The sequence below is a fragment of the Lolium rigidum genome, chromosome 4 (assembly GCF_022539505.1).
Source record: "Lolium rigidum isolate FL_2022 chromosome 4, APGP_CSIRO_Lrig_0.1, whole genome shotgun sequence".
NCBI classification, from domain to species: Eukaryota; Viridiplantae; Streptophyta; class Magnoliopsida; order Poales; family Poaceae; genus Lolium; species Lolium rigidum.
In genome coordinates, this window is record NC_061511.1 from 99,729,887 (window position 1) to 99,741,951 (window position 12,065).

The 12,065-nt window shown below is 43.0% G+C and overlaps 2 protein-coding genes across 2 annotated transcripts; both read right to left on the minus strand.

The window, feature by feature from the left end:
• Positions 1-306: 306 nt before the first annotated feature.
• Positions 307-4,671, minus strand: LOC124649270 (protein DETOXIFICATION 29-like). The gene is made up of 8 exons (XM_047188922.1): positions 4,474-4,671; positions 3,840-4,384; positions 3,643-3,729; positions 3,427-3,483; positions 3,099-3,337; positions 2,256-2,374; positions 2,073-2,159; positions 307-512 (listed from the first exon to the last, which is right to left on the minus strand). The coding sequence occupies exons 1-8, from the start codon at positions 4,669-4,671 to the stop codon at positions 360-362; spliced, it is 1,485 nt and encodes a 494-aa protein (XP_047044878.1). The 3' UTR covers positions 307-359.
• Positions 4,672-7,281: 2,610 nt separating this feature from the next.
• Positions 7,282-11,824, minus strand: LOC124649966 (probable cinnamyl alcohol dehydrogenase 1). Its single transcript, XM_047189535.1, has 7 exons — positions 11,630-11,824; positions 11,356-11,456; positions 9,501-9,614; positions 9,138-9,365; positions 8,665-8,950; positions 7,874-8,024; positions 7,282-7,688 (listed from the first exon to the last, which is right to left on the minus strand). Exons 2-7 carry the CDS (start codon positions 11,442-11,444, stop codon positions 7,492-7,494), a joined length of 1,065 nt encoding a protein of 354 aa, XP_047045491.1. The 5' UTR covers positions 11,445-11,456; positions 11,630-11,824; the 3' UTR covers positions 7,282-7,491.
• Between the last annotated feature and the right edge of the window lie 241 nt (positions 11,825-12,065).

The window sequence follows — 12,065 nt, forward strand, 5'->3', positions numbered from 1 at the left end:
AGCTTCATCCTTCTTGGTCCTGTGGTTTTTTAGTTTGGGTCCATTTACCTTTGCGCTGACCTAGAACTTGGTCTTCCTTTTTTACATCATGCTTGGCAAATGCGATCAATTATTCGGCATCATCGAGCATCAAGCCGAATTGCACAACCATGTCAGCATTATTGGCGCCAACCTGAGGAGGAAAAGATGCAATATACGCTAGTTCGACAAAATGGGAACTTAATGGAGAAATAATACCATGTCGGTAAAGGCTTTGATCTTGCCAACTTCATACAGCCATGAAAAATCGAGCTTTCCAATGGCCGAGGGAAAATGCACAAAATTTACACAATTATAGACGAATTTGTATACTTGTCTTTCTACACTAACTCTGTATTCTTCTCGCATGTTTGCATATGAACTTCAAGAGTTGAAGTATCTATCTGATCATCTTCTGTACATGTCGCTGGCATCAATGTCTGGCCCTCATTCTTTCCCCCAGCCACCTTGATCCTCTCTGCTGCCAATAAGGCCTGTAATTGTACACTATTCTTCTTGTTACAGTATCTGATAGAGATTACAGCTTCGTATTGCAAAACGTGTGAAATGTCAACACTGTAAGAGCATCTCCACCGGCGCTTTCTAAATAGACGCTAGCAGGTGCGCTGATAGTGCCCTATTGGTGGCGGCGGCCCCTGCTCCCCTATTTGGGGAGAGGTTGCACACACTGACGACCCCAATAAGAATCCCAAAGGAAAATCGAACAGACAAATTTAAATAAACTGCGAAATTTTATTTAAATTTAGGTTTATTTACAAATTTTGAATGAATTTGAATCAAAATAAATCCTAGTCTACTAGCCATCGATTGGCGCGTGCGATGGGCCTGCATCATTGTCGTTCTTCCCCTTCGCTGATTTCCGCGCCCGCCTCTCCGCCCCTTGCTTCGCGCATCTGGCGGTGCAATATCGCCGCAGCAGGTCACCATGGCTTCTCAGAGACGCTGGGCCTTCATCGACCCCCGCCACCGGTGGGATTCCTCATTCTAGGTGAGGCTCGCTTGCACTCGGGCAGCCGCCTCGGCCTGGCTGAGCGTTGAGCTCAAGCAGCCTCTGTCTCTCGGCCGCCATGAGGAGGCAACCTGCCTCCTTAGTGGCCGCCCGCTCACGCAGGATCTAGACGGCGTGCTTGAAGTTGGCGGTGTTGGTCTCCTCGAGCACGTACTTGCTCTCGGATCCTTCGGTAGCATTGAGCGTTGAAAGAGGCCAGGCTCACCGCCTGCTCCAGGTCGCTCTGGAACTCCTCGCCACCCCACTACGCTTGCTCCTCCGCGACCTTGGCATCAACATCCGTTATGGACACCTCGTTCCACTCGTCAAACAATGATTCGTTGGAGAAGCCGTTGAAGTTGAAGTCTGGCATCTCGAGCTCGTTGTCGGCTGTGGCGGCTCTAGTTGTGTCGGTGGCTACAACACCTCCAGTGGGGTGCGGTCATTTCCTGCCTAGCATGGAGTAGGTGGTGGCGAGCCGGCGCGGCATTGTGGTGTGGAGGCAAGTGTGGCGGAGGAGGGGAGCACGGTGGTGGTGTAGAGGCGAGTGTGGCGGAGTTGAGCGGAGAGGACGCACTAAATAGAACGGCCGGAGGTGGCCGGTGTGTGCATTTACGGCGGCGTCTCCGCGTGGGGAATGGGCGGGTTCATTAAAGATGGTGACCCACCGTAGAGCATCCGAGGCGTGGCATTTAAAAATGGAGCCGAGCATGGGGTCGCTAACATGCCGGTCCCGTCCCTGAAATCCGACGTGGCATTGGGTGCCGACGCATCCATTCGGTGCCCTGTGAATTGGGGTTGGCTCGGAGTTGCCAGCGATTTTATTGGACTCGGATACACATCGGCTATTGTTTTTAGACGCACCGCCGTGATCCGAAGAACGATGTTGGTCCCAAATAGCTTTTTGGTTGCTATTGAGATCGCCGGTGCAGAAGGTTTGGTCACATTATGGTAGATTTGCACACGTTACATGGCGTCCGAGGATTATAGAAAAGTTAGCTAGATATATTTCATTCAGGATAATTTTTATAATTTTACCGTGTACCTGTTTCTCCCACTCTGTTCCCTTAATAATTAAAAGAAGTATCGCCATCTGGAGTAACGTTCCTGTTAGCATGCCCATCCATATCCCCTACAATATTGAACAAATCATTTCTTGTGCGTCGAATACCATGCTGATTAATTTGAACTTGCCGTTTGAACGAAACTAATTTCTTAGTTCGCTTACCAAAGCACCAAGCTTTAATTTGAATCCAAACAGAACCCCAACGGGAATGCCCACCAAGTAGTAGCAACCGATGTTTGCGAATGCTACAGGAACTTGCCATCCCGCTCCGACAGCCACACCTGCGAATATACAAAAACAAAACGAATGGTCGCTGCTAAAAGACCACATGACTAGAAATGCATCGACTAACAGAGGAGTAACACCTTAGAGGTGATTTTGCTAACATGCTAAGGAGAAAAAAGAAGAAATATGTAAGAGCAACTAAGTGCTCTAATATTAATTAATGAGTAAAATGCAGCGGAGATCCTAAAAGTATTGGTGCAGTATTTGTGTTCTTTTGAGGGAGGTGCAGTATTTGTGTTGTGCCAATGCATGTTCAAATTCTAATAGTTTGTTAAATGTATTGGACCACCTAATTTTGTTAGAGCATCTACAATGTATGCCAAGAAGTAGTTTCAAATGGTAAATTTGGCTTTTGGCATTGGCTTCCTCTCTAGTTTGTAGAGCGCATTGTTATAGCAAGATGCTCCTATAGTTAAATTGTTTTTCTCTCTTCTCTCCAGTGTCTCTCTTCGTTGTAGGGAAACTCGGCCATTTGCCAACAAAATCTTTTTTTATTACGTGGCATATTGGCCTTTGGCAACCCTGTGGATGCTCTTAACACCTCAAGTTGGGTTGCCCGCGTGACGTGTTGAGTGGTGCCACGTAGGCAATATTTATAAAACGATCCCTGCAATACTTTTTCTTAATCTAAACCAACTCTACTCTACTACTACAACTACAAGAACGCCATGTCCTTCAAAGAGATAAAGGTTCCTTAATTAAAAGGAAAAAATTAATTACCTGAGAGCACTGGCCCGATACTGCCGAAGAAGACGGTCACAGCGAGCAGATACCCCAGTCTAGACGCTCCCTCGACCACCTCCTCGTTGTCGCTGAAGAGCCTAGGCAAGCTTCTCCTCCAAATGAAGAAGACGGCCATGAAGATGGCCCCGATGAATGCCGATGTTGTAGCCGCCACGGCCACGGAGAACTTGGCCTCCTTCGGTCTGCTCGCTCCGAGCCCGTTCGACACCCTAACGCTGAATCATATATGTAGACATCGATACAGCATTTATGCGCGCTTGAGCATTAGTTATTATTTTAATGAAGTTCAAGATCGTTCACGCACCTGACTGCTTCACTCAAGCCCAGCGCAACCATCATCGTCCAGAACTGATAGTTGACGCTGTCAAATTAACAAGGTGTTTTTTAAGAATGCAAAAAACAAGGTGTTAGTAAATCGTAATCCAAGAAGTTCAGAACTCTTCTTTCTGTCTCCAAACCATTGGTGATTGTGAGAGGAAAATAGAGAGGGCGTACAAGTGCAACAACAGGAAACACTCACCAGACTGACATGATATCAAGCTGTAGCTGGCCATTCTTAAGGAGACCCACAAGAATTAGCAGTGCAGCGTAGTACCAAAACTCCAAGCTTTATACACATAAATTTGCAAAAATGAATGAAAAGTTTAGTTAAAACTGTTGATCGACAAAGTTGATTAGTACTGACAATAATTGGAAAAAATAATTAATTGTACAAACCAGATCATGACAGCTGACACGAGCGAGAGCTTGACGAAGGCACCGAGATTCCTGAACGCAAGAAGGGAGAACCCTTTCCATGCGGCAGGGAACCGGCCGCTGACCAGGTAGACCAACTGCGCTGCGTCGATGAGCCAGTAGGAGATGTTCCCCGCAACGGCTGCCCCGCGGAGGCCATACCCGAGCCTGTTGACGGCGACGTAGGTGAGGGCGATGTGGACGGCGAGGGCGACGCCGGAGATGGCGGTCAGGGCCCAGACCTTGCTCTGGGTCTGGAAGAACTTCTGGAGCGGGAAGTTGGCGGCGTGGGCGAGCAGCCGCGGGATCGCCCACCGCGCGTACGGCCCGGCGGCGACCGCGACGGCGGTGGGCTGGCGGAGGAGGGACCCGAGGATGGGCGTGGCGAAGGCGTAAGCCGGAGTGAGCGCCACTGCGGTAGCGCCACAGATGATCCACGACTGCTGGACGTAGACGCCCAGCGCGTCCAGCTTCCCGGCGCCCACGGCCTGGCCGCACAGCGTGTCCAGGGCGCATCCCATGCCGAACTGCGCTGCCGCACACACGATTCTTAGTGAAATTCTAGCATGGTGGTTAATTCGACGATCTCTCGGCTTGAATGTGTGCTGCGATATACCAGGACTCCGTAGGCGAAGCCCTCCAGGATGCTCTCGACGACGGTGACCGCGGCGAGCTCCACGACGCCGATGTGCCCGACGAAGCTAGCCGTGACGAAGCCAATGGAGAACTGGAACACCTCGGTGAGGACCGCCGGGAAGGCGACGCGCCATAGCAGCTTCGACTCTTTCCAGCTCTCCGTGACGAGCCTCTTCATTGCTAACTAACACTCTTGAAGAGTGAAAACAACAGATGCGGCTATGTCTATACACATAGCTGGGTTTGCATAACTATTACCGTGCTTCTGTATGCAACATTACATTCTGCATCTGGTGAATGCGCTCGAGGGATCCAGAGACACGAGATGGAGTAAATGCCCATACGGTCCTGTTTTGGAAACACCAAGTATACGGGTGTATTCCTACAAATTCCACGATCCTAGAAAAGAAGCTAATTAGTTGAAAAATGAACGCGAACAGTAGATCTGGCACTGGCAGAGAACAGTCGCACGATCTAACGCGGGACGGCGGGAGCCACTCTGCAATGAATGATGTAACTGCGGGCTAGCAGCAGAACAGTAGCACGATCTAAAGAGAAAATTTATCTTGCGGATCTTTATTTTAGCATCGAATTTTTTTTTTACACACGTCACATGACAATTCAATTTTTCATGAAACGAATTTATGAGCGCGTAGCTCATGAAGATGTACATGCGAAAGTTTTGTTTCAAATTTTTTGACATTATAAAATATATCTAACATGCATTTTAAAATAAAGGAAGCATACGCTCCTATGTGTCAAAACATCACTCCCACAAAGTTGGTCCAACTATATGTGAAAATATATTATCTTTTATAATATAAAAATATATTTCATGATGATTCTAATAACATTGAGATAATGTTGTACATGTTGCTATAATGTTCTATATATTTAGTCAAAGTTTAAAATGTTTAACTTTGACCAAAATCCTAATTTAGGAGAAAGGGAGTATTTCTAAAACTAAAAGCATCTATTTTAATCGAGCTGCGGACATAAAAATGATTGTTCGGGCATCTTTATCTGTCTTGGTTGGAGGCCCTAGCGATCCGACCTATTTGGTCTGGCCTAGCTATTTGACTGAATATTCTCTTATTTTCAACTTAAATGGCTCGTATTTATTTAAAAACATAATGTTGCAAATAAAAAAATTTAAATAGCATACATCTAAATAAATAACATAGTTCATAGGCATAGTGGAGCAAATTGAAGAACATAGTTCAAAACTAAACAAACAGAATGAGATGGGATGACTACTTCTCGTGACCTCTCAATGCTCACCGATGCTTAATCAAATCCGCTCGAAGACGATCACATCCTTGGTCATGGAGGCTTGCGTAAACATGCTAATGCTCAATAATCATGTTGTGCATGATCACACAAGCAAAAATTGTATGAAGGTATAACTTTAAAGCTAAAAAACCCAGAGAGCAACCCAGAATAAGATCTATGTGAAGCTAAAACTAATTATCGATGGGATTATAACTTACAATTACAGCCTGCTAACACACATGTTAATGCCTGATAATTTTTTAAGGCTTGTTTGATTTCGTAGGATTCTTAGAATATAGAAATAGGAAAACCGTAGGATTGCAATATCATCTCCAATTGAATCCTACAGGATTGGGAACCTACATATAAAAAAAATCAAGTAGCTTTTAATTCAATGGAAAATCAAAGGAATTGTAAGATCAGGTTTGAGTGGGTGAAAACTTTCTAGCTAAATATACTGCAATGCAACCCTATAGAAAACTTTTCTATGCATTCCTAAGGATTCAATCTTACAAATCAAACGGCGCATAGAAAAAAAAATCCGAAAGACGAAAATCCTACATAATTCCTAATCTTGTAGAATTTTTACCCGTAGAATTTTTATTACAAAATCCGTTTGATTCAAAGGATTGAATCCTCCAAAAAATTTAGGAATTGGTTTCCTTTACTACAATCTGTTACACCTCTTGAAAAAATATCTATGTGTCTATGATAAATATGCAATGCACTCAATTTTTGTAGAAATTTTCTACAAATTTTCTATGCTACCATCAAACAACTAATTTATACCAATTTTCATAGATTTCCTTCCCGTAGAATTTAAGGGAACAAGTCGTAGCAATCCTCTATTTTTTCTATTCCTCCACTCTCCTATCGTACGAATCAAACAAACCCTAAGTACGAAAAGGAGTCATCCAAAACATTATCAATCTAATTTGGAAGAGATCTACTCGCAACAAAAGATCTCATCAGATCTTGTCGCAACAAATCAATGGTTAAGACGATTACAAATTTTAATTTTTTTTATTTTTAGATTTGCCATTTGATATTACTCCTGTCCAAAAATAGACATGAGATTTGTTTAAATCTAGATGTATCTAGATGTTATTTAGTGTCTAGATACGTTTAGATTTAGACAAATCTCAGACATCTATTGATAACGGGATTACATAACATCATCCGTTTTGTAGTGCATCCTAGATGCACGCCCGATTAGAGGCATTGGTTCTCCTCTGTGTATTATAACTTAGCAAGGAAGTCGATGCTTTCTAAGCCTAACCAAACGAATATCAATAGCTACGGTGCTGAATAAATACATTATAAAATATATTTTATTGTAGATCTATTGATATTTATTTTGTATTGTAGAATTTTATATTTGTGTATAAACTTGGTAAAACTTACAGCCATTTGACTTTTTACTAAATTTACACGTCAATTGTTTTTGCATATCACGAGCATACGTCATATATGTAGAGACAGAGTGAGTTGCCCATATATTTAGAGACAGAGTGAGTAGGAGAAATGCAGAGGAGCTCTCTGGTGGCCGCAAAATAATATAAGCATCCGTAGTTTGGACAGTATGACTAGAATTGCACGGAAGGAAAAGTATACCAGAAAATTACAGAGGATGCCCTCTATTACAAACCAGTCGCATTGCCTAGAAGATTCAACTTATTCCACATTTACTTCAATAAAGATTCAAATAATGCCAACTGCAAAGATATCACCTGAAAGAGCTCTCTATGTCGATTACAAACCGGTACCTGACGTCACGGTTAACAAGCCTCTCGAGAGCCTCATTGATGTAATCCATCTTTATCAACTCAATATCTGGATAGATTTTGTTTGCCGCACAGAAGTTTATCATCTGTTGGGTATCCTTTGTGCCTCCGGTTACACTACCAGATAAACTCCGTGCACCTGCAGAAGTTCAGATTAATTTTATTTGATGAAAGGTCGAAATAATGGTTTCATTAATATAATGAAACACAGTTAATTATGGCATCTATACAATCACAGAGATGAAGAACTTAACTACTTGTTGATGAAGCAAACCTTTCACTCAGCAACTATTTTGCTGCATTGGTAACAGAAAGGTATTTTACCTAGGTTAAGTGTTGCAGGCTGCACTCTGATTTCTCCTGGAAAGCCGACTAGCACCATTACGCCACCAACTTTCAGAAGCGCGAGATAAGGGTCGAATGGATGGTTACCAGAGGCAGTATCAACAATGAAGTGCATGGAATTTTTAAGGGACTGCAAACATAAAACATTTCATTATTGTCATACCCAACAAACGTAATTCAGCTGTATGAATTCATTTTGCGAGAGACATTCTGCCATAGATGCTGTTAGAACAATGTGGCAAATAACTTCAGGGAAACTCTATGCACATGCCATAAGTTACATATTGTACATATAATATAAAAAAAATTCATGTGTTGGTGAAAACTATTATCAAGTAAAAACAAAAGGAAAGTATCTTAAACAACAAAAACAAGAGAACCCTTCTAAGAAACGAGGGAGACATTTAAAGTAGAATGCTGACATACAAAATGGTAAAACATATTCTATGACTAGGATTGATGCCACACTTTGCTACTGCAATTCTGCTATCCTTTGGCAATTATGTGTAGAACATTATTATTACTGAGTGGATAAAGTGCTAAGTGGAAGCATTGAAAAAATTATTAAAGCACACAAACTGAGGACAAATTTACTTGCATGCTTTAATTTAACTGTACTATTGGAATTAGAAAAGCACACAAACTGGGTTCTAAATTGTAGTACGGCTCAACTGGAATCCAAAGTAAGGTAAGGAGATACATACTTATGTGGCAGTTTGCTAATAGGTTGTCTCACACTCACTTAAAAGGAGATTTAGAATGTTCTATACCTCCATCTGTTTTTCATCTGATGATATCACAAAATTATCTGCACCAAGAAGGCTTATAGCTTCATCTCTCTTTGATTCACTTGTACTAAAAACTGTAACCTTCAATCCAAAGGCTTTCCCAAATTTTACTGCCATGTGACCCAACCCACCAAGCCCAACAACACCAAGTGACTTTCCCGGTTGGTTCATGTTATGTCGCATCATTGGAGTATACACAGTGATTCCAGCACAAACTAAAGGTGCTGCCTTTTCTAGTGGGTACCCATCAGGTATTTTGTGGCAGTACCTGCAACAAAAATGAATTAACAGGAACTGGAATATCCTTATACACGCCAAGACTATCAGTCCTCCAACAAAAAACTATGCCAAAGTATTTCTGGATCGACTTTGCAGTTTATGCCAGTCAACAATTTTAGAAGTTGCATAGCAGTAGTTTGTCTATTCAAAACATCCAGAAGAAAATGCATTCATACCGTTCATGAACTACAATGTGACTGGAATATCCTCCCTTTGTGACAGTACCATCTGAATCAACACCATTGAAAGTGAAAACAAATTTTGAGCAGTGGTTCTCAAGGAAGCTATTGCAATTCTCGCAGTCACGGCATGAATTCACATATGTCCCAACAGCCACATGGTCCCCCACTTTAAAGCCATCAACGTCTGAACCAACCTCAGTTACAACTCCAGCAATCTCATGCCTATAGCATATCGAAATGTAGGCACCCAAGTTAGCATGTAAACCGTTATTTATACAGTACACTAATAACTAATTGGATTCAATGGTAAAAATACATTAATTTCTTTCCCCAAATACAAGGATCTGAAAAGCTTACCCAGGGACCAAAGGGTACACAGAGTCATTGTGCTTATTTCTCGTCCAGACAACATCAGCATAACAGACTCCGCAATGCGTGATTCTCAAAGAAACATCGGTATGTTGTACAGTCCTGGTAATGAATCAGGGAAGCATGTATGCATAAGAATTAGTTGTAGGACGGAACTTAACATTGCAAGATAGAATCATCTAAATCAGAAGTCCTTTGTCCATTTGTCTTCAGTAAACGTCTAAGGCATTTTGTATAAACGAGCTCTGCTCAATCATGTTTGTACTGATCAACCTTGGAATATGAAGCTGTTCTCAGCCAATTAGCATCTCCCTCAGGAAATACAATTGCTACCTGCGATACTCCATGTTACACGGCAAGCGCCTATGTCAAGAGTTCGCTATCGACATGTACATCAAGGTGACTAAACTAGACTGGCTCTGGAATCACCAGAAAGTGATCCGCTTCGAATTAAACAAAATCGTCCTGTATAGGATCATTTCTGGGGTGAGCCGTGTGAATGGGTTGGCCAGAAGGGTGGTACCTTGAGGACATTTCAAGAGGGCTACATAGATACAAAAATGGAGGCAGACGTAATGGCCTTGGTCCAAAAGTATGGAAAGCCAGACATCTTCCTAATAAAATTCTAATGTAGCAGTTATTCAAGAAGCAAATCCTCTGCAAGGTATATATCGGTTCATGATTACAGCGATGAATAACTGAACTAGTACATAGAAGTATATTCAGAAAACAAATTCGACCTATTCACATCACAAACAAGAAAGAATTGCATATGTACAGTAGAAACAATTGCATTACAACTTTTTTATGGGAGCTTCTGTCAACTTCGTATACTCCTATCAGTTCGCTTTTTCTATGGAAGTCCGTTGTGCATTGTTTTCAGTAGACATCTAAGGCATTTGTATAATGAGCTCCGCTCAATCATGTTTGCATAGATCAACCTTGGAAGCTACTTAGCATATCCCTCAGGTAATACAATTGGTACAGGTTACATACGATCCCTGCGATACTCCATGTTAGACGGCAAGCGCCTATGTCAGGAGTTAACTACATGTACATGGAGGTGACTAGACTAGACAGCTTTCTAAGATTCTAATGATGACTTGCAACCACAAGTGGGAGGGAACAGATAGTCCGTGAACTCTTGCGCAGCCGCACAGGTAAACCCGCATGATCAAGGAATGGCTCGGTCTCCCTGCATCCGCATCCAAGAATGGTCAAATGATTCTTCTATAGACGAATGGTGGTTTGCAAGGACTCTTCAAACCAAAAGGCAATGGCCTCCCTCACCATGTTAACTAGTTGGACGATATGGAAGAAAAGAAATGCTAGGGTCTTCCAAAATAAGTCTGCCCCTCCTACCATCCTACTCGAGATCACCAAGAACAAGATGAAGCTTTAGGTCACGGCAGGTGCCAAAAATTTGAGTTATGTAATAGCGGGAGAGTAATCCGTTTTTTTTGTAACTTTATGTGCTACCTTGTCATGCCATGAGTCTTCTCCTTATTTAATGGACTTGCCTCCGTTTCAACAAAAATAAAAACTATGAACCTTATGGTGTGGGTGTTTTGGGGTTAAGCTAGAGGACTTAATGTAGCAGTTATTCAAGAAGCAAATCCTCTGCAGTCTCTATTCATGATTATAGCGATGATTAACTGAAACTGGCACATACAAGTCTACATTCAGGAAACAAAGATGACCTCTTTACATCACAAAACAGAGAGAATTCAACTGCCTACAGTTATCAGTTCCAGAAGGATCTTTAGCTACAACTGATTGCATTATTGAGAAGAAGAGAGAGTTTGTTGACACATCGCAAGGAAGTGTCACGCGGTTTACTTACCTACGGCTGAATCTGTAGGGGGAGAGTACTCCAGAAGGATCTCTTGCTGCCCAGGCATCGCAGTTGCAGCTCTCCGATTCAGCAGCCATACCGTACTAAAACTGCAAAACCAACCGAAACCGTACAAGATCGACGACGAAAGAGGTTATGTAACTTGACAAATCCATTCAATACTCGAACAATAACAAAAATGAAACACATGCTCGGTGAGGGTGAGATAGACAGCAACAGAACTGGAAGCGATGGAGCCAACAGATTAGAGATTGACTCGCACCTGAGGAAGGTGATCGGGATTTGGGAGAACCAGGAACCAGCCGACGAGGCGCCTCTCTATCTTCGGTGCCAGTAAAACCGAGCGGGTGCGGCGGAGGAGGAGTTGTCAATAGATCTCGTGTTCTCTCGTGTTAAGCGTATTCGAGTTGTTCTCTGTTGTTATCTTCCGGCACGGGTGGGAGAGATGCGCGGCGGGGGTGGGTGCTGACGTGGCTTGAATGGACTTTGACTGGTGGCCACAAGGTTTGGCGTTCGCCGCGCGAGCGTGGCTGTACGTTTGTGTGTAGTGCAGAATTCCCGACGGTGGCCCGACGTCCGGCGGAGCTCGTATGAAAGGGGGACTTCGCGTGCAGATGTCTCCTTTGATTCATGGGAAAATCTATGAGGAGGCGCTGACCCATGCGGCTGTTTCCCTATAGTACCGATGACATACATGC

Excerpts from the sequence above, each read along its gene's own strand:
- LOC124649270 (XM_047188922.1), bottom strand. The coding sequence starts at position 4,671 with ATGAAGAGGCTCGTCACGGAGAGCTGGAAAGAGTCGAAGCTGCTATGG. Across the intron at positions 3,338-3,426 it reads GGCTTGAGTGAAGCAGTCAG|CGTTAGGGTGTCGAACGGGC; the intron begins GTGCGTGAACGA and ends TATATGATTCAG. Across the intron at positions 2,160-2,255 it reads AATTAAAGCTTGGTGCTTTG|GGGATATGGATGGGCATGCT; the intron begins GTAAGCGAACTA and ends TCAATATTGTAG.
- LOC124649966 (XM_047189535.1), bottom strand. The coding sequence starts at position 11,444 with ATGGCTGCTGAATCGGAGAGCTGCAACTGCGATGCCTGGGCAGCAAGA. Across the intron at positions 9,366-9,500 it reads GTGTACCCTTTGGTCCCTGG|GCATGAGATTGCTGGAGTTG; the intron begins GTAAGCTTTTCA and ends GATATGCTATAG. Across the intron at positions 7,689-7,873 it reads GCCTGCAACACTTAACCTAG|GTGCACGGAGTTTATCTGGT; the intron begins GTAAAATACCTT and ends GAACTTCTGCAG.